The 21,228-nt window shown below is 53.3% G+C and overlaps 2 protein-coding genes and 1 non-coding gene across 6 annotated transcripts in view; 1 reads left to right on the plus strand and 2 right to left on the minus strand.

Annotated features, from left to right (window-relative positions):
* EHMT1 (euchromatic histone lysine methyltransferase 1) overlaps nucleotides 1-7,123 on the minus strand; it is a 153,068-nt gene extending 145,945 nt beyond the window's left edge. Inside the window, exon 1 of one of the 2 annotated variants that reach the window (XM_066255583.1) lies at nucleotides 7,044-7,123. In XM_066255583.1, the coding sequence (XP_066111680.1) occupies nucleotides 7,044-7,106 (63 nt within the window). In that variant the 5' untranslated portion in view covers nucleotides 7,107-7,123. The remainder of the gene's footprint in view (nucleotides 1-7,043) is intronic. The other variant, XM_066255584.1, reaches the window with a different exon arrangement.
* Nucleotides 7,124-10,118: 2,995 nt separating this feature from the next.
* Nucleotides 10,119-19,959, minus strand: ARRDC1 (arrestin domain containing 1). Of its 3 annotated transcripts, none has more exons than XM_066255588.1 (8): nucleotides 19,768-19,957; nucleotides 12,748-12,858; nucleotides 12,280-12,330; nucleotides 12,024-12,178; nucleotides 11,653-11,835; nucleotides 11,403-11,579; nucleotides 10,895-11,330; nucleotides 10,119-10,823 (listed from the first exon to the last, which is right to left on the minus strand). In XM_066255588.1, exons 1-8 carry the CDS (start codon nucleotides 19,883-19,885, stop codon nucleotides 10,759-10,761), a joined length of 1,296 nt encoding a protein of 431 aa, XP_066111685.1. In that variant the 5' UTR covers nucleotides 19,886-19,957; the 3' UTR covers nucleotides 10,119-10,758. The 3 variants fall into 3 exon arrangements, with proteins under 3 accessions (XP_066111685.1, XP_066111688.1, XP_066111686.1); XM_066255591.1 differs by lacking the exon at nucleotides 19,768-19,957 and adding an exon at nucleotides 14,597-14,684; XM_066255589.1 differs by lacking the exon at nucleotides 12,280-12,330 and having other exon boundaries at nucleotides 19,768-19,959.
* Nucleotides 16,804-16,866, plus strand: LOC136327400 (U7 small nuclear RNA). The gene has a single exon (XR_010729622.1). It is a non-coding gene; the product is annotated as a U7 small nuclear RNA (small nuclear RNA).
* Nucleotides 19,960-21,228: the final 1,269 nt, after the last annotated feature.

Consider the following 21,228-nt stretch of genomic DNA (forward strand, 5'->3'; position numbering starts at 1 on the left):
CAAAATGAATAAAATATTTTAAAAAAGCACAAAAAGCAGGAAATGCAAGTAATAAAAATCTACAACCACTGTATAAGATGCACCCAGTTTTTAGATACCAACTTTTTTAAAATGGTGTGTCTTATATATGGGGAAATACAGTACTTTTTGAGCTTTTAATCATGTAATTGTCTTATCTACTCAAAGAATCAAATCCAGACCTGACCTGTGGTGGCACAGTGTATGAAGCGTCAACCTGGAATGCTGAGGGCACCAGTTCAAGGCCTGGGACTTGCCTGGTCAAGGCACATATGGGAGCTGATGCTTCCTGCTCCTCCCCCCCTTTTCTTTCTCTCCCTCTCTCCCCCCTCTCTAAAAATGAATAAATAAAATCTTTTTAAAAATAAATAAATAGCCTGACCAGGCGGTGGCGCAGTGGATAGTGCGTCGGACTGGGATGCGGAAGGACCCAGGTTCGAGACCCCGAGGTCGCCAGCTTGAGTGCGGGCTCATCTGGCTTGAGCAAAGAGCTCACCAGCTTAGACCCAAGGTCCCTGGCTCCAGCAGGGGGTTACTCGGTCTGCTGAAGGCCCGCGGTCAAGGCACATGTGAGAAAGCAATCAATGAACAACTAAGAAGTCGCAATGCGCAACGAGAAACTGATGATTGATGCTTCTCATCTCTCTCCATTCCTGTCTGTCTGTCCCTGTCTATCTCTGCCTCTGTAAAAAAAAAAAAAAAAAAAAAAAAAAAAAAAAGAACAAAAAAATAAAAGAAAAAAAAAAAATAAATAAATAAAATAAAAAATCAAATCCAAACACACATACCTTGACTCCATCTTCTGGCCTCTGTGCACCCCACCCTGCCACCAGGGCCAAGACTATTCCTGGCCCCGCTCCCCTGCTGGTGTTCGTCAATATGCTCTCCACACGGCTGCCCGGGTCATCTTTCCCAAAACATACTGCTCACAAAAATTAGGGGATATTTCAAAGTGAATATAAAGCAATAAAAAAAGGAGCATTTAATTGTTTTTATTAAACAAGAACATCAGAAAAGCAAATGACAAGTCAAAGAAAGTCATCCAGTTATGCAAATGAGATAGATGCAAAAGCAACTTTTATTTCATTGGTGAAAATGCACTTAAACAAAAGGCTGAAAGTACTAGAGTATCTGTACGTTCCCTGATCCCCTAATTTTTGTAAGCAGTGTATCATTCCATGCTTAAAATCCTTCAATGACAAGGGTAACAAGTCTACCCACTTGTTAACACAGTGACCTGGCCCTGTATGACCTGTCAGCGTCACCTTATGCCACTCGCCTTTCTGACCTGCACCAAAGGATGTGGGCTCACCCAACTCATAGTCAAGGAAACTGGGACACCTATGTAATAAACACCACAGAGCTATTAAAAGCATTAAAGATGCAGATGCGATGAGAAGAGTGCAAATAGCACACACTCACTGATTACAGCCGACTTTAGTGTGAACATGCACACTCATAAGGATCAGAAAGAATATGACATAGTTGGCCCTCGTGACCTTCTAAGTTTCATTTTTCTACATTTGTGAAAATCCTTAATCTTCTCTTTGAAATGTACACACGATTCCTCGCCACTCCAGTTCCTGCCTCTTCGCCTTCCAGATCTGAACTGACATGTCCTCCAGGCACCATCCCAGCCTGCATCAGACAGCAGGACCACAACTCTTCTTGTTTACTTTTCACTGATGCCACATCATTTCCTGCTTGGAACATTTGCTCTATCACATGCTGAAATTCTGTAAAATCGGGGACCCACTTCATAACCTTGTCTACCCTCTAACACAGTATCTCGAATAGCCCTTCATAAACAGAAGTTGCTCTCTAAGTGCTTACAGACCCCTTGGAAACAGCATTTCAAATATACTCTGATTAGAACTTACAAACCTATTGGAACTGGGATATAAAAAGCAGTCCAAAAACTTCTTTTCAAAACACAACACCAACTGACAGTGATGCTACTGGGAAAGTGACCACTCACCCAGGGGAACACCCTCTCAAAGGAAATGTCACCTTCCAAGAGTTCAAAGAACCACTTCAAGTTTTTGTTTTTCAAAATCCAAAACTTTCAAAGAGATTTGCTTAACGAATGACTAAAAGAGAATTTAAAGAAAGCAGAGCAGTAAATGGGAGGACCTCTCAATTCTAGAACTGATGCTTTTGTATCATACCTGGTGAGGCCACTGGGCTCCAATAACTATTGCCCATGGGACTTGCTATCCCCATACCAAAACAAAGGCATCCATCAAACATTGTAAGTCCAAGCTTACATATGACAACTGTAAAATGACAAATGACAAAAAAACAAAGTTCCTAAAGGGAAGAGCCCAAGATATCATTCTTATGAGCTAAATGACTTTCAAAGACAAAGTCAATAAAATGTGGTCAAACACACAAAACTGTTCTGTGACATGACAGGAAGCAGAAGCAGGAAACCAGGGCTCCAGCCCCCACGCTGGCACTGACCACAGGTGGGTTCTCCAACAGTCAAGCTGTCCACAGATGTCCTTGTGGGCAGGCACAGAGCTGAGGTACCGTTACTGCCCCGGCTAACCCGAGACTGCAGAGCAGTCAACAGTAAGATTCCCAGACAGACATCCTTTTCCACAGGAAGTTGAGCTTTCAGTGTGGCTGAAAATTCCCTCAAGACTCACTGTAAATGCTTCTGATTTCGAGATGGTAGAATGGACATTCCACCCCTTTCCCTGAGCAAAAATCAACCAAAAAGAGGCAGAGAGAAACTCCACCGAGGAGACATGAGAAACTCTACACAAACATGAATAGGAAAACACAGGCTCAGGAAAACTAATCACTCCCCAGAGCCGAGGAAGGGGTTACTGCTGAGCAGCTGGTCAACTGACCCCACAGCACCATGCAAAGGCTCAGGAGTAGGGGTAACAGCTGCAGCTAAAAAGGGGTGGGGGTGTAAAAACCCACATCAGGAACGTTGGGCTCTCAGGTCCCTGGGCCCCTCCTGCATATTCAGGCAAGCACTCCTCCACTGTAGCCACAGGAGGCCGGAGGTCAGCTCTGTAAAACTCCACCGAAAACAGACCACACTTGGGGATAGGGGTACAGGAGTAAGCTACTCTACTCAACACAGGGACATTAGGTAAAGGCTGCCCACCGAGCTACAGGCAGACCCCTCCTCCTGCTGCCCCTTAACCTTCCAGAACATCCACTTACACCAACAAGCAAGGCAATGAAGGGCCCTTCTCCAAGGAAGCCAAACCAACAGACAGTAACATCTAGAGGAGACCCAACAAAAACATGAGCCATCACCTTCCAAACAGCCCAAACAGCTTTCCATGTTTTATAACTTGACTCCTGAAGGGGAATGAACAGCCAAGAGGGTCACCAAACACTCTGAGGTGTCCAGCATGAAAGGAAGAGACCAAAATAGACAACATCAAAGAGCATGGAGGGAAAACAGAAAAACAAACATTTTTAAAATAACTTTTTTGACAACTATAATTTAAAAAATTTAACTGAAATTAAGATAAGCAAAATTATTATACCCATAAAACAGGAACAGGAGGTATTAAAAAAGAACACTAAAGAACACAAATATATGAACGTAGAAGTTAAAAATTCAGTGAAGGAATTAGAAAGTGGTCAAAATTGCTCCCAAAATGTAGAAGGAAAAGATCAATTCATGACAAAGAGGAAACATGTTAAAAATCAGAATACTAAAACTCCAATACTCAAATAAAGGAATTTAAAAAGGAAAACACAGAGCCTGACCAGGCAGTGGTGCAGTGGATAGAGCGTCGGACTGGGATGCAGAAGGACCCAGGTTCGAGACCCCCGAGGTCGCCAGCTTGAGCATGGGCTCATCTGGTTTGAGCAAAAGCTCACCAGCTTGGACCCAAGGTCGTTGGCTCGAGCAAGGGGTTATTCGGTCTGCTGAAGGCCACCAGTCAAGGCACATATGAGAAAGCAATCAATGAACAACTAAGGAGTCGCAATGCGCAACAAATGATTGATGCTTCTCCTCTCTCCATTCCTGTCTGTCTGTCCCTGTCTATCCCTCTCTCTGACTCTCTCTCTCTGTCTCTGGAAAAAAAAGGAAAACACAGAGAAAATAGCAGACCATGAACTACCTCAAATATACCATACAGAAATTTCCTATATACAAAAGGGTATCAATCTCCAGATTTCAGGGCCATTTAACACACCACCTGATAAATGAATAAGGGCTACCACTAAGGCAAATCACGACAATTGGGAAAATCAAGGGTGCAAGGATCCTAAGCCTTAAATTAGGAGAGGGACTAACCTTTACCAAGGATTAAGAATCAAACTGTACTTCTCGACAGCAACAATGTAACATAAAAGATACTGGAGCAATAATTTCAAAATTAAAGTTACTTCCCAACCTGGACGACTAGGTTCAGCCCAACTTGTCCTTTGAGTGTGGTGTAGGACAAACTTGTTCTCAGACATGCCAAGTCCCAACAAACTCCTGGGAAGAGAGTGGAGCCTAAGCTCCAGCACCAGGAGCAGGTCGAGAGGGGGGCGGGAGGGAGGGAAAGGCCTCTCTCTCAGGAGGTGGGGGGGCACTCCCCGGAAGACAGCGCAGCAGACAGGAGGTCAAGCACTCTGAGGAGGGCAGGATGGCCAAGGAGCACCAGGGAAAGCTGGTGAGCTGGCAGGGCTGAGTGGTGAAAACTGAAAATGAGCAATGTGTTAAGAACAAGAGGTGTGAGAACGTTATTTTCAGGTTCAAAGGAAACTGGACAAGCAAAAAAATAAGGCAATTACTAAGTCCAAGGAAAAAAGAAAAGGCTGTACAAACAAGAACGATTGTAGTCTACCATCCAGCTCAGCATGACACAGTAATGACCTGAGCAGAATGATAAATACTCTGGGTATGGATTTAAGCAAAACTGTAAGTTACCTAGGTAAAAGAGTATGAAAGAGCTGAAGTCATCTTCTACCATGAGTGGAAGCTAAAAGTTATCCTAGAACTAGAGAGGCCAGACAGGACAACAAGCACACAATTCACATACATGAAGCACATGTTAGTCCGTCAGTGGCCACTGCCCTACAAGGCAGGCCAGGAAAACGGCCACTTTTAAGTATCTATGGGCACCATCTGACTTTTTAAACTACGTGCATGTGCATATTACTGTAAGAAAAAATAAGTAAGGTTAAAGAAAGATACACAGCAGCCACCCTGCTCGAAAAGTATAGGATTGGCCTCAGACAGCCTCCCACACTGAAAGGTGAGGTTTCCCCTGATCAAAAGCCTCAAGTCAAGCATGCCACCCTGGGCTCTGGTGCTGGGTGATCCTGAACACACATGAAATACACATGACAGGAGCCCGGCTTACTAACCCACAAAAGTGGAGATGCAGTCCACCTACTCAGTGATTCTTTTTCGTGTCCAACAGTAGTGACTATCATTCCAGGTCAAGAGAAACAAAAAAGAAGGAACCTCTTCAGTGTGCAGGGGCTCTGGCGCCAAGCCACCTGCATCCATCTACTCTGTCATTAAGTTCTGGAACCCTGGGCCTCACTGTGCCTACCCTCTTGTGTGCCAAAGGTTACAGATACAACAGCAACCACCTCCCAAGAACTCCACCAGCCTTTCAGGAGTGACTTCTCCTTGAGCAAGCGCTCCAGCAGCCTTGATGACAGGTGAGGCTTAGTGAACATAGGCTGTCCCTGCCTTCCGCTCGGTCAAGCCCTCTCGCTGAGGCTGCCTGTGTGTGGAATCAGAGATGTCCAGGGCCATGTGCTCACCAAGTATTTATTAAAAGCCTACCATGTGCCAGGCACGGGACAGGGACTAGTCCTATGATTGACGGGTTCTTATGTCCTCCAAGTCTTGTTCTCCTCACCTGCTCAACAGGAGATGATAGGACAAGACTGACCTCAAGGGATTGCCCAAGTGCCCAGAACACAGCCGGCGGTCAATAAACGGTATCTTTAAAGGTTGCACAGCTTCTCTCCTGCAAGCCTGGACATGACTTCGGTAACTTAACTTACCATTTTGCTCCTTGAATGGTGTAAGGCTGGACAAATACTCCTTGCACTGAATCGAGCGACTGCCCTGCCCCCCCTGTCGGCTCCTATCAACACTCCCAACAATCCATGAAGAGCATCCACTACCTGAATGAACACAGACCGCTCGGCGACCAGGTCAGCTTCCCCAGGCTTCCAGGTCCCCGCAGTGACCACTGGCCCTGGAGCGATTGCCGGGGAGAGCCGCTCGGTCACCCCGTCCCGAGCCCCGTCCCCCCCCCACGCCCCGCGAGCCCGAGACCGCACCACTCCCGCACTTCCACGGGCACCCGGCTCGGCTTGCCCTTCCCTTCGGCGGGAAGCGGCTTGTCCACCCGAGTTTGGGTCCCGGGGCCGCTCCCCTCGAGCACGAGCCAAGGGGAGAGGCCCAGCGCATTTATAACAAAAGAAGGGGAACTTTCCGAGTGCGGAGCCCGGCGCGGCGCTTCGGCTCCGCGATCGGCCGGGTCAGGTCGCGCTCTCCGGGTCTGACAGCCGCCCGGGCTGGGCGGCATTGTCCGGGGAGGAGCGCGCGCGCGGACCGCCAACTTTTCCGCCCAGACGCGGCCGGCCCGGCCGGCCGTCCGATTCGGAACCAAGTGGAAGGTCAGCGGGGCACACAGCGCCCGGCCCGGCCGCGCCGCCAACTTGGCCGGCGCGCCCCACTTTCCTTTTTGTCCTCGCGGCTCCGCGGGCTCGGCCGGGCGGCGTGGGGGGCGCGGGCGGCGGCCGGGCCTGCTCCTCGTTCCTGCTCCTCCTCCTCCGCGCCGCCCGCCCCGCCCGCGCCAGCGCCCCGCACAAAGCGCGCCCGGCGCCGCGCGGCCCGCACGCCCGGGGCCTCGGGCCGGCCTCAGCCTGACTCGCGGCGGCGGCGGAGAGGCGCGGGCCCGTCCTCCCTCCGGCGCGGCGCCCCCACCCGGCCGCCCGCTCGGCGCTCCCCGCCGCGCGCCCCCGCTCCTCCGTCGCCCCCGCGCTGCCCGCCCGCGCCCGCCGCCCGGCCCACCGGCTCCGCTCCTCACCTCGGCATCGGCGGCGGCCATGGCCCGGGCCCGCAGCGTGGCCCCGCCCCTCCCGCGCGCCATCGCCCCGCCCGCGCCTCGCTGCCCAGGGCGGGGCGGCCAGCTGAGCGCTTCTGCGCCTGCGCCCGCGGCTGCGCGTGCGCTCTGCAGCTCGGACAGCGGCGTCCGCGGCGCGGGCCTGCGCCTGCCGGAACCCGGGCGCGCCGTCGCCGGGTGAGTGGCGGTGCCAGGCGGGGCGGCCTTCGCGGAGGCGCCGCTGCGGGCGGACTCGGTCCCCGCGTTTTCACAGATATCCTCTCGCTCTAGTTAGGCATTCTGGCGGGCTGGCCGGGGGGCGGAGAAGGACCCCTGACCTCTCACCTCGGACACGTCGTTCCGTCGGCCTTCGCAGAGGGCGGGCCCTGCCCTGCGTCCCAGGGCGGTTCCCCGGTTGGGGGGTGGTTCGGCTGGGATGGAGCCACGTTAGGGGCTGTGCGGGTTAGGGGAGTATGCCCCAGCGGGGGTGGAGTCCGGACAGTGAAGGCCGCCCGGAGGCGGGTGGGGGAGACGTCCCAGTGGGGAAAACTGCCCCGACTCGGATGGTTGCCTCAGTGTTGGGGAGGTGCCGCGACTAGGGCCAGTGCCCCACCTCGGGGGTGCTCCAGCCAGGAGCATGTCGGGACGGCGCGGGAGGATGCTTTGATTGAGGAAGGTGCTCCGCTAGGATGCGCTCTGGTTGGGGACAGCGCCCCGATTGGGAAGGCTGCAGGTGGGATGTGGAACACCCCCGTGGGGACTATTGCCCCCTTTTGCGGGTGCTCTGGTTAAGGCAGATGCTAGGCATGGGGAAGTTCCCCAGCCGGCAGCGTCCGTGATCACCCCCGAAGCTCCATGCCAAACATCTACCACGCATTGTGCACGGGGCAAGACATTTCCTGCGTACCAGCCGTCTCTGGACAGCACGGCTTAGGTCACCCGTTCCCCACGCCCAGACCTGTTTCTGTCATCCACTGGGCATCGAGGGGGGGGGGGGAGTCTGAAATTGGGGGCCTCTGGTCAGTCTTCAAAACAAGAACTGAGAAGACCGAGTTTAAAGTTAATATGCTCCCCAACCCCTTGAGGGCTGTCTCATGGGAGAATGACTCCCAGAAAAATGCTAGGTCTGTCACTGATGGTGCACACAGGTGCAGGAGAGGGAAAAAGAACAGCCTTAAGTACCAAAGAAACCTTCCAAGTTTTCTTTCCAGCAGCCTAAGTCAGCTTGTGACAGGCCAAGCCTCAGACAGAAGGCTCAGTAGTCATCAGTCATGGCTCCTATCACGGAACCTGACCCACCTCCACCCACATCTCCCTCTTTGGGACTGTCCTCCGCATCTTCCTTCCTGCTGTGGGCCCTCATCTGTCTTCCCTGAAACGCTTTTAGCTCAGGTATGTTCCACTTCTCCGCCAGCCTTGATTCTCAATCTCGCCTTTTCAGGGAAGCCTTGCCTTTCCTCACTACTTAAAAATGATACTGCACCCCAGAATTTCCTTTCTGTTGCTCCATAGCCATGTTGTGCCTTCCCACTACAGATTAAGCCCAAAAGGTTGGGGATTTTTGCATCCCTAGAACTATACTTGGCATGTAGGATACAAAATGAATACTTGTTGAATGAATAAATGGATTAGGATAGGAAGAAAAATCCTTTACCAGGCAAATACCAAAATGAGTGAATGTCAGAGGTAGGCTACTTGCACCATAATTGCAAACTGTCCCTATCCTTTTATGATCACTGGTAACTTATGCCAGGTGTTCTTGGTATGTGAGGTGTAGGTCAGTCATGAGATACATTGTTCTTATCCACATTCTGTGAATGCAAACCAAAGCAAGGGAGTTGAATGCATTCAAAGCCACACAACTATCAAGAGGCAGACATGGGATTTGAACATTTGTAGACTTTCAACTGAAGCTGCAGCTTCTAGCAGATATTTTAGATAATCCTATTTGTGCTATAGATTATCCTTTGTGCTTTTCTCTAGTATTCACCTTCTCCTTGTCTCACAAATAGTAAAATTTGACCAGGTACATGGCTGCCTGCTAAAGAGCACATTTCCAACAGCCAAGGGTGGCCAGTGGGATGTGTGCAAGTCATACAATCTACTTCCCAGCATGTTGCCCCAAAAGTTGGAGGTGCAGCCCCAGTAAGCTGGGTAATGGTGAAGACTGTAATAACCACCCTGTATCCAAGGTGGAAACCTGGATCAGAGAATAACACATCACCATACCCAAATTCCTCACCTCTGTACTGTTAAATGTTCGAGAAATGAACTATCATTTGAGGAGTATTAGGGCTCAACCTGTCCCTTTATAGTCCCATGAGCTTAGGTAACTGAGATCTTAGTCAAGTCTGCAGGATGCCCCTTTGGGAAACATCGTTCCGTAAAAACCCTGACTTTTTGTTTACTAAAGTCCCTTGAGTCCTAGATGACAGTCCTCTGAAACATAGACCTCGAAAACGGGCCTGTGATCGTCTCTGGGTGGCAGGCAAGAAGCAGCATCTCAAGAGCCAGCCGTGGCAGATGTGGCAGTGGTGCCAGCAGGAGCTTGACACTTGAGGCCAAGGCTAAACCCTCCCCCTCCCCCTGTGGGATTTCCTCAGGCTTAGGTCTAAACTGGCTACCTGGAACAATGGGTGCTGGATGGGCAAGCCCAAGGTGTCTGTCTATAAAAATGGAACAGGGTGATCTCCCCATCACAAAAACTCATTTTAAATCGGGCCTAACCAGGCGGTGGCGCAGTGCATAGTGTCAGACTGGGATGTGGAGGACCCAGGTTTGAGACCCTGAGGTCGCCAGCTTGAGCGTGGGTTTATCTGGTTTGAGCAAGGCTCACCAGCTTGAGCCCAAGGTCGCTGGCTTGAGCAAGGGGTCACTCGGTCTGCTGTAGCCGCCCTGGTCAAGGCACATAGAGAAATCAATCAATGAATAACTAAGGAGCCCCAACGAAGAATTGATGTTTCTCATCTCTCTCCCTTCCTGTCTGTCTGTCCCTATCTGTCCCTCTCTCTGTTCTATCTCTGCCACACACACACACAAAAAAATCAATCAAGACTCCAGTTACAAAACCCGGCTTCAAGGGCACATCCTTAGGCAAAGCCGGGAGTCCAAGCACCAGCTCTGTTCACGGGCTCAGGTTGCCCGACACACACAGCTCCCAGGGCTGACCTCATCTCTCTGGCCCCCAGCGCTCGCTTTTTCCCCCACCACCCCCCAAGCATCCGGCCCAAGACACCTGGAAGGAGAAGGGGCCTGGGACCGAGAGGGGTGAGCAACCAGAAGGGGCGGGGCTAGGGAGTGGGGCCCCAGATATGGAGGGGCCAAGGGGGCGCATCCCGGTGAGGAGAGGTGAGGCAGAGCGAGAAGGGCTCTACCCAGGAACGGGACAGGGAGGGAGGGGTCTAGGGGAGGGAAGGAGGGGCCCACGGACTGAGCACGCGCACATCCCACCACGGGAGGGCGCCCGAGAGGCCGGCCTGCGCCCAGCACTACAAATGAAGCTCTTTATTTACACCGCGTTGGTCCAGTCCAGCCCTGGCCTGCAAGGAGAGGCCGGCTGCAGGGGGCCACGGAGACCGCCCGAAGTAGGCAGAGGGGCCGGTAGAGCACGGTGAGTCCTGAGTCCGGAAGCGAAGGCACAAGGGCCTGGGCGTCTGGTCCCAAGGCAGAGGTTGGCCAGTTGGGGGAAGGCAGCACCGGGTCAGCTCCCAGGGGTCATGCCGGGGTCCGCAGGGCCGCAGCTCTGCTCATAGGACGGTGGGGCCTCTGTGGAGAAAGAGTAAAGTCTGCATGGGGCCCGTGGTGCCCACCACCCCAAGCACCAGGCCCCCACTTACCATAGGGGTGGCCCCACGAGCTATACTCGGGGGGAAGGATCAAGGTACTGGGGGTGGGTACCGGCCCTCCGGATACCTCTGCAAAGTAGGGAACGGTGGTACCTGTTGAGATGCACAAAGCAGGGGGCAGAGGGTGGGAAGCAGGGCTGCTGTCCCGAGGACAGGGTTCAGGGGCACCAGGGACAGGGCTGAAGGTGGCAGGCAGCGGCTGCTGCGAGTGACTCTTGAAGAGGGAGACAGGGTCCGCGAAGTGGGAGTGGCCAGCCACGACCTCAACCTCTGCCTCCTCCTGGGGTGGCGCAGAGGGCACCACCAAGGACAGAGCCCCAGGAGGCGACCCGGGGCCTGGCCGAGGGCTCAGCGGGGCTTGGTTCACAGCGATATTGCCGATGAAGACTGGGAGGGTCACGGAGGCTTCAGGCGCCTTCAGGGAGACCTGCAGGGGATGGGGGGTGAGAGTCCAGGCTGCTGGGCCCAATTCCCCCTACCGCCCCCCCAACTTTAGTACCTGCAAGTAGTAGTCTACATGGATGAGGCTGCAGCCCGGGAGGGCTGACTGGGGCAGGGGGGGCACCAGGATCTGCTCTTGCCACTGCGTCTGCCTCCAGGCCTTGACACCGGCACCCTCCACCTCTGCAATGGTCCGTACATCATAGATCCAGCGCTTGGCCTTATAGGACACTTTCTGGGGAAGGGCCAGCCTGTGAGCACAGGCATACCAGCCACCTACCCCTCCACCAGCCTATGGGGATTCTGACCTGCAGCAGACTGGCCACCACAGGACCGGTGTCCTTGCCCGACTGGTTCTCGATATCAGCCTGCAGCCTCAGCACCTGCCCCACCACATAGCCTCGGAGGTCTGTGCTGGCAGTAAGGATTACACTGCCTGTCTTCACCAGCTTGTAGGAGAATTTCTTGGTGGTGGAGGCCACATTGGGTTGCTTGTGGGGGAGGGCAGAAAGAAGGTTGTTTTGTGGGCAGGCTGGATCCCTGTGGACCCTGGACAATCTGCCATGCCCAATCAGCTCAGGACAGAGAGGTCACTGTTCTTCCAGACCCTCACCCTCTTACCTCAGCTGGGGACAGGGCATTGGGTGAAGGTGGGGGCCACCTAGGGGCCCATCCTCACCTCGATGTCTGGGATGCTGTTCAGGTTCAGGGGGCTCAAGATATAGAACATACAGCTGCACTGGTGATCCTTGGAAAAACGTGGCGTGTCGATGGTGGCCCGTACCTGGTGCACAATCTTTCCAAAAGGGCCCTCGAAAGATGTGGGTGCTGTAGCTGGAGAAAGAGCAGAGAGTAGCACCCAACTGCCCCACCACCCACCTCTCACCCACCCCCACCAAATGTCACCACTAGGCCTGGCCAGGCTGGGCCCTCACCAGGAAGCAGAAACTGGAAGGGGAAGTTGTGCTCTCCAGCGGGCAAACTCCCTGCAGAAACAGGAGGGAGAGGTGGTGGAGAGGGGACCTCAGGAGCCTGAGGTGACACCAAGCGCCCAGGACAGAAGCAGGCACTGCACCAACCAGCTCACATTGTGTCTGGCTGCTGGGATTCCCAGCCCCTGTATCCAGCACCACAGCAGCACAAGGCCATGGCCTGTGCAAAGGATGGGGGACAAGAGCTTACCTTGAACAACAGGGGCACAGAGCTGTTCCAGGGATTGGAGCCCACCCAAATCCAGGAGAAACTAGCCTCCTTCAGCCACCCAGCCCCCTATCAGGCAATGCCCAAAGCCTGCCAGGGAAAAATATCCATCAGGCTGCACCTGGGAGAGGGTGGGCCAGTACAGGGTTCTCAGAGGCAGATGGGGAGGTGAGGTAAACAGGCAGGCTCCCTGAAAGTCTCACCCTTGTCAGCGAGGGACAGAGCACTGTTGAAGTAGCCCTCCTCCGCCACCCATGCTGTATCATTGGCCTTGCTGGAGACCCTGCAGGAACCCGTGCAGCTCACTCGGATGGCTACAAGAAGAGGGGATGCTGTGAGCCTCAGCCAGCCACTGCCCTAGGCCCCTCCCTACCCCCAGCAAAGGGATTCAAGCAGGGCTAGCAGCACCCAGGGGCCAGGCAGCCTCAACCAGCTGGGCCCCGAGAAGGCCAGCAAATGGTTTGCTGCCTTTTAGAGGACACCTGTCCATCCCCCATCCTGGGGTATTTACAGGGAGCCAGGGTTGTGAGACATGGAGTGGCACCTGTTCTGCAGCCCAGGAGGGCCCCTGGGTAACCCCAACTTGGTAACCTTGGCTCCAGCCACCATTGAGCCCACCAGATCTGTGAAAACCCAGCTTCCTATAGGAGAGAGTTGGGACACTGATTGCGAACAGAGGCCTATGGGGCTGTTGACCTCTGACCCGTCCTCCATGCTACCTCACAGGCAAATCATTTAGGCTGGGAGGCACCCCTTCACGCTCCAGGAAGCTAACTGCTAGCCCTCACACTGCAGGAATGTGGTCAGACCCGCCTGAGCAGAAAAGGTACCGGATTCTGACACACTGGAGGGTAGGGACACCCTTGACTTCCTGGGCCAGAACTGCCCTGGAGAGTTGATTTTCTTCATCCAGAGGCCTGGTCCTCTCCCCACTCCTCAGTGGGTTCCTGGAAGCGCCCAGACCAGGAGCCATTTGCAGCAGAGGGTGCCGCCACTGTTCTGCAGTCAGGAACTCGAACATCTCAGACCAATACATATGCTCAGAGTCCAATATGGTCAGAAGGCCATGGCTGGACAACCATACGCAGTAAGGCTGGTCACCACAGCTGGAGAACCAAGCAGGGAGAGGGGCAGGTGCTCGGTGACAGGTAGCCTGCAGCTGCAGGGCTGAGTCAAGGCCAAAGACTTCACCATCCCTGCCCAGTCCCACTTCCTTCCCTGACTTGGTCAGGTGAGGAGACAGTGACTCAGAATCTGATACCTACTTGAAAGAACCACCAGACAGGAAGAACCTGGTGTCTCAAATGTCCAGGGCCAGGGGTCAGCCACACCAGCCGTGTGCACAGTCTCCCCAGGCTGGCCCCACCTTGCTGACATAGGCTTCCTTTTGGTCACCCACAGCGCACACAGCTTCCCTCATGACCCTGGCTTGTCCTTTGCCCCCCTAGCACCATCAGTGACCAACCCTCAGCCTCAGTGCCAGGTCAGTCTCACCTCTGGAGCCTCAGCCCTGCTTTCTAATCCACACTCTGTCAGCAGGCCCCTTCCTAGGTCCAGACCTGGAAGTGTTCCCACCCTGAAATCTGGGACAGCAGGGCTCCTACAGACCAACACAGGCCAAGAGCGAGCAGGCCGGGGAATGAAAAAGCAGAGAAGGGGGAAGGGTGACTGTGACCTAAGGAGAAGAAACCCTGGTGGGTCCAGATACCACATCGCTTTAATGCTCCCTGTGGAGAAGGTGAGTCCCCCCTTTGAATCTGGCTGCTCTGGGAATGCTGGGACCAACAGTATGCTGGAGGGGTGCAGTGGTCTCCAGACTGGCCCTGTGCCAGCTGAGCACTGCCGAGTCACCCTAATGGATGGCACATGGAGTGAAGAATTGCCCTACTCACCTCTGTCCAAATTCCTACCCACAATGCCATGAGATAATAAAATGATTGTTTTAAACTACTTAGTTTAGGGATGATTTGGTTACTTAGAGGTTTACATAGTAGCAGATAACAGGAACAGATGTCTACCTCAGTAGAAGTCAGGTAAATTCAAAGGACTTACCATTGTAACCCATCAGGTTGGCAAATATTAAATATGTTGATGTGTTGAGAGGAGGTGGGAAATGGACACTCCCTTAAAATGACCAAAAGTAGCTTGCCACAGGGCCTGGAGAAGGGCCAGGTAAGATGGGCACATACTAGGAGACCCAGTAGTTCATAGAATCTCACACTATTTACCCAGGAGCCTTGAACACCACTGCTCTTAACAGCAAACAATCAAAGTATAGTCCTCGTGTCTAAGAGTACAGTGGCTGAAAGACTTGCTCACCTAGCCTGGACCCAGCCCCCAGAATTCAGGTGAACAAGTTGTGGGGACACCTGACCCCAGAAAAACAGTATCAAACCAACTCTTGGGTTATTCCAGAAGGGCCCAAGCTCTGCGACCTTCCCAGTGCCCATGCAAAGAGCCCTTCGGGGACCCTGACTGAGCAGCCTCCAATCACTGTCCTGAAGTCAAACCACCCTGTTCCTGTCCACCCTCTTCTCTATAGGAGAACAATGGAGGCGCAGAGGATGGACATGCACTGAACTGACAGGCATCCGTATCTGGAAGTTTGGGGCTACTCCTGTTCTCTAAGGAAAACCAAAGTGACTTCTGGAACTTTCCTCTCAAGCCAACATTTGAACCTATCCAGTAGCCCTCCTCCCTTTCACATCTGCCGTCTGACCCTGAAGACTTCTATTCACTCCTCACATCCCCAAAGTCTGTCCCACCCCCTGCCATTTCTCACAAACCTGGAGCAGCCCAGCCTTTGCCATGTCCTCTCACCAAAGCTCTAGCCCACAAGCCACTTCTCTGTCCTGGTTCTAAATCTGTCACATGAGAATAACAGCACCAGAACTGCTATAAGGATTCAAGGAGTTGGACCATAGAAAGTGGGAAGGATGGTGTCCAGCCCATAAGGAGAGCATGGTGACCTGGTGGAGCTGGGGGCTGGCTGCTGCCCCTTCCTTATGTCCCACTGGAGGATGGAGGGCCTCCCCATTGCATTGCTGATGGGTAGCAGAAGCTTGACTGTGATAAGGTGCCGAAGAATTGCAAAAATTAATATTAGTATTTTTTTATGAAACTTTTTTTTTTAATTTTTTTATTTATTCATTTTTAGAGGAGAGAGAGAGACCGAGAGAGAGGAGAGAAAGACAGAGAGAGAGAGAAGGGGGAGGAGCCGGAAGCATCAACTCCCATATGTGCCTTGACCAGGCAAGCCCAGGGTTTCGAACTAGCGACCTCAGCATTTCCAGGTCGATGCTTTATCCACTGCGCCACCACAGGTCAGGCAATATTAGTATTTTAAGAGGAAGAGTCAGGCCCCCTTTCCCCTCCTTTCTGAAAAGAAAAAAAACCCAGAGAAAGAGATTAAAGAGTAACTAATCATAGTTTAACTATAGTTCTCTGGAAGGACTGAGGCCACTACTTGCTAGACAACAAAGAACTTCCTCTTCCCCTTCAATAAGATCCCTTAGGAGACAATGTTTACATATCCTACACTGATTTTAACTCTTCCTCCCCTTCTGGAGTCCTGAGAGTGACATATACCTCTAGACAAAGGGATCACGAGACCACTCCCCCTTGCTTGAAATACCTGCATTCTGTAACATTTTATATGCTTTCTAATAATCATCCCTCCTGAAATCCTTTATATGTATAAAAACTTATAACTAAACAAACGGGGACTACCTTATTAGGTTTCCAAGGGTATTTTCATTTGGCTTCTCTCCTTATCCTAAGCTAACCATTTTGCTGACAGGGATGGGGGGTAGACACTACTAGATTTGGGAATGTCTTTGATATGTAAAAGATATTTATCGCTACTGTGTTGATATGTAAAGCTACATTTTTCGCTATTGTGTTACCTTGTAAGTTTTAATATGGCCTGACCAGGCGGTGGCGCAGTGGATAGAGCGTTGGACTGGGACACGGAGGACCCAGGTTCAAGACCCCGAGGTCACCAGCTTGAACATGGGCTCATCTAGCTTGAGCAAAAAGCTCACCAGCTTGGACCCAAGGTTGCTGGCTTGAGCAAGGTGTTACTCGGTCTGCTGAAGGCCCACGGTCAAGGCACATATGAGAAAGCAATCAATGAACAACTAAGGTGTTGCAATGAAAAACTGATCATTGATGCTTCTCATCTCTCTCTGTTCCTGTCTGTCTGTCTATCCCTCTCTCTGACTCTCTGTCTCTGTAAAAAAAAAAAAAAAAAAAAGTTTTAGTGCTTACAGCTCTTTTTGAATTTGTCTAGTAGGTCTTCCGGTGTTTGCCGGAAGGCCCCCCCCAAAAAAAAAAATTTAAAAAAATGTAGGAATATTTTTTCTTTCAATAGGTCCTATAGATCAGTGGTCCCCAACATTTTTTGGGCCACAGACCAGTTTAATATTAGAAAATATTTTCATGGACCGGCCTTTAGGGTGGGACGGATAAATGTATCACATGACCGAGATGAGCGTCAAGAGCTAGTCTTAGATGGATGTAACAGAGGGAATCTGGTCATTTTTAAAAAATAAAACATCATTCAGACTTAAATATAAATAAAACGGAAATAATGTAAGCTATTTATTCTTTCTCTGTGGACTGGTACCAAATGGCCCATGGCCCGGTACCGGTCCACGGCCCGGGGGTTGGGGACCACTACTATAGATGAATGTTGCAAACTTGTTAGTGATCAACTATTGTGTCATGCTCCCCCAACCTGTAGGTGTTGTAAAGTACCATACCTTTCTTTTGCAGGTTTACATAGAGACACCAAGTCCAAATGAATTTTTGAGGAGTTTTATTGATTGACACGGGGTATAGCTGACCCAAATCATGCAGTCTCAAATATAACTCTGAGGCTGGTTATATACCCTTGACCACATACAGGTTCGGTTAGGGGGAGCATGACCCAATCATTAACAAGCTTGTAACATTTGTCCAGAGGATCTATAAAAACATTAAAACTTTCAAAGTAACACAATAGTGATATCGTTTTACATATTAAAGATATTCACAAATCTTTTAGTGTCTATCTCCCCTCCTTTGCCTAGACTAGAAGTACACGTTACTCTCAGGATTCCAGGAAGGGAATTAGAGTTAAAATCAGTGTAGGGTGGTATGTAAATTTTGTCTCTTATTGAAGGGAAAGGGAGTTCTTCAGATAACCTTTATCCTTTCAGAGAACTACTGTATAGTTAAACTAAATGATCCAGTCGTCCTTGTAAGTCCGAAAACTCCCATATCCTTCTCTCCCTCCATTCTCTAAAGAAAGGACGGGGCAAGAGCCTGACTTTTTCTCCTAAACTACTAATATTAATTTTTGCAATTCTTTGGTACCTTACCACATATACTTTATAACATGACAACTATCCTATCTTTTGAATGAAAGAAAAAAAAAAAAAGAACCATGACCATTCCTTTCCCGCACCCATGGCAGGGGCTGAAAAAATCCCCAGAGAGACAGCAGCACCCACCTTGCCTCGGCTCCCCAGGACAACCTGAAACAAACCCTTTTTGGCCTGAAGTCAGTGGTCTCCCTACACCCTGACCCATTCCCCAACCTGTTCCTCCCCTACTCAGGGGCTAGCACTTTTACATTTGAACCATCAGCGGGAACTCCTCGATCTTCTGTGGCCCAGCTGTTCCATCACCCACATCCTACCTACCACATGTAGGCCAGGGGGCTCTGCCCAGCCCAACCCAGTCACGCACAGCTTGGGCCATCCCATCACTGCAGTCAGCAACAGCCTACTTGCACTGGGCTACAACTACAGGAGGACAACAGGGTAGGTAAGCCAAGCGATGAGCTCGGTTCGGGGTCTCTGTGGTGTCTGCTAGTTCCCTGGCCACAAGCCTGCCCCTCCTTTCTGTGGCCCTGCGTGGCACTCTCCTCTAGCCCCTTCTCACTTACCTCCTGCATGTGCCCCAGAGAAGAACTGCCCTGTCCCTGCTGTGCGCCCTGACACACCTACTCCCACCTGAAACCCAAACTTCAAACTCCACCTGGGGAGACGGGAAAGAAGGTGACTGCGTCATGGGGAGGAGGCTCCACAGAGCCAAATACCTAAGGAGAGACACCTACCCCCCCCTCGCTTCTTTTTAGACCCCTGTAGCTTCACTCTGTGGTGTGGTGGGGCAGGCTACGCCTGTCCAGTATGAATACAGTGGCTGCCCAGAGAGGACAGTAGCTCAGTCCTCAGCGGGCACCAGAAGTGCCGAACTCTCAACCACGCAGGGTCTGGAGGGTCAATGTCCAGGGAAGCCCGGCAGCTGTGGTTTCGGCACAGCACCCCAAGATGGAAGAGCACCTCGGCAGGGACCCCACACACAACCTTGCACTCAGGGCCAGGAATCCCTGCACTGTGCCTCTGCCACTCCCCCCTACCCTGAGGGTGGAACCCTGAGGTCCCATGCAGTTCCCTGTCTACACCTGGGACAGCAGATGAGGCCAGCACCTGTGGAAGCCCTACCAAGGGCCGCTGCAGCAACCCGATCCCCAGTCCCGAAGTCCCAGATGTCTGCACCAGCAGAGGGACCAGCCAGGAAGGCTCAGGTTCATTCCCCAGAAGCTGGCTGGGCCGGAAGCCTGGGGCACGCAGGGATGAGCAAGACACCCGCAGCTCACAAGGACATGCTTAGACTGGATGTTAGGGGGTAGCCGGGTGCCCCGCGGGCCCTGCTGGGGACTCGCACATTCGGCAGGACTGTCTGTGAAGAGGGAAGGCCTGCACCAGAAGCCTGGGTATATGGGAGAGAAAGCCCAGCCTCCCGGCTCAGCAGGTGCGGGGCGCAGAGCACCCTAGAGACCTGACAGAGAAGGACGGAGCCGTACATGTGTCCAGGGCAGAGTGAGCTTCAGAGAGGTGGAAAGGCTCGAAGCCTTCGCCCCCGAAGAGCAGGGGACAGGAAGGGTAGAAGCGGAAGACTGGGCCACCCAGGCCTTCTTGTTCCGCCTCGATCGATGCCGGCCTCCGACCCCAGAGGGTCTGCACCGCCCCGCCAGTCCCACCCAACCCTCCTCACAGCCCGGGGACCCGAGTAGAGGCAACACAACCCCTGGATCGGCGGCACAGGCGAGGGGGGTGTTCCAGGCTCTGCGCCACCAGCAGCCGCTTCCGGGAACCCCAGCTCTGCCCCAGGTGCGAGCACAGCCACCTGAACCCCGCCCGGCCCGGCCCTCCCCGAGGCGACCCCGTGCCCACCTCGAAAGGGCAACGGTGCCCCCAGGCACACGCGCACGGACCCCGCCAGCGGCTCCCCCGGGCTGTAGACGACGCGGCCGTGGCTCAGGCGGATCTCGAAGAGCTGCACCCGCCCCATGCCGCCCGCGGGCCTGGCGGTACCGGCGCTCACTGCCGCCCCCACTCGCCTGCTGGCCCGCTGCGCTCTGAGCACCGCCCGGGTCCAGCCCACCTTTGACCCCGCCCATAATTGACCCCACCCACAAGCCCGCCCCTAAACTGCCACGCCCCTCCGTCACGCCCCAATCCAGTCACGCCCCATTCTCGACCCGACCCGCCCTCTAGACCACGCCCCAGGATAAACAGGCCCCTCCCCTGTCCAGGCCACGCCCCATATCCCACGCCACTGTCGGGCCCGCGTCCAACTGGGCCACGCCCCTCGCCCGCTAGGTTCCTTTTTGGCCGGGTCCTTCAGTCTCTCGCGGGTCCCCAAGCCCCCCGGTCGGTCTGCAGCCCCGACCCCCGTCCGCAGGTGGAGCTCTGGCGCGGGGCGCGGGAACCCAGAGCACGGGCGCCCCCTACTGCCCCGGGAGAGCAACGCGCGCACCTGTCCAGGGGGCGGGACCAGGGCCGGGGCAAGGGGCGGCGCCCGGTCGCGGCGGGCACGTGGGCCCGGGTGCCCTCGCTGCGCCCCGCGCATCCCTCCAAGGAAGGACGTCAGTGTTCGGGCCGGCGAGTGCACGCGGGAGACCGTGCTAGTCCAGGCTGGAGCAGGCTGTGCTGGCCCAGAGCAGCGGCCGTGGACGCCGACTGCTAGTAAAATACGGGGCCCCTGAAGCAGGACGTTGAGGTGCCTAGGAAGTGTTTGTCCAGAACAGCTGCGTTCATGGGGTGGTATTTTCTAATGGAGAAAACTGATGGGGGCCTAAATAGAAGTTTTATGGGGAGGTGCGGGGGAAGTTCATGACCCAGACTCTGAGATGGTCATTAGACACTTCTGTGCATGAGCTTGAGAGAGACGAAGGACTAATTAAACACGTGTAGATGGGAACTCAAGTCAGGGTGCTGATGACATCAGAGTTTGGGGCGAAAGCCACAGAAACCTAATCGAGCCCTCCAGCAAACGAGAGAGACCTTACAGGCTGGAGGGGTCGTGCTGGGCCAGATAAGCAATGGGAGGAGCCAGGGAGTCCTGGCCAGACAAGGGTAGGCAGCCAGCTCCAGGCCCCACCTGGCTTACGCAGATTTCCTGATGTACCCCAGAGGGAGAGCTTCACTGGCCACGCTGTCAAGACTGTTCAAATGGGGGAATTCCTGAACAAGGAGTTCAGGGTGCAGAGAGGAGGGAGGAGGGTTGTGGGCAGCCCAAAATGCCAAATGTCCACAACAGAAACGAAGAGGGAAATGTTTCAGGAAGGAGGGAGCGGTGTGTGTTGGCTACTGCTGAGATGGAATAGATGAGGATGGAAAAATGGGTGGCCT

Source organism: Saccopteryx bilineata, chromosome 2 (assembly GCF_036850765.1).
Source record: "Saccopteryx bilineata isolate mSacBil1 chromosome 2, mSacBil1_pri_phased_curated, whole genome shotgun sequence".
Taxonomy (NCBI): Eukaryota; Metazoa; Chordata; class Mammalia; order Chiroptera; family Emballonuridae; genus Saccopteryx; species Saccopteryx bilineata.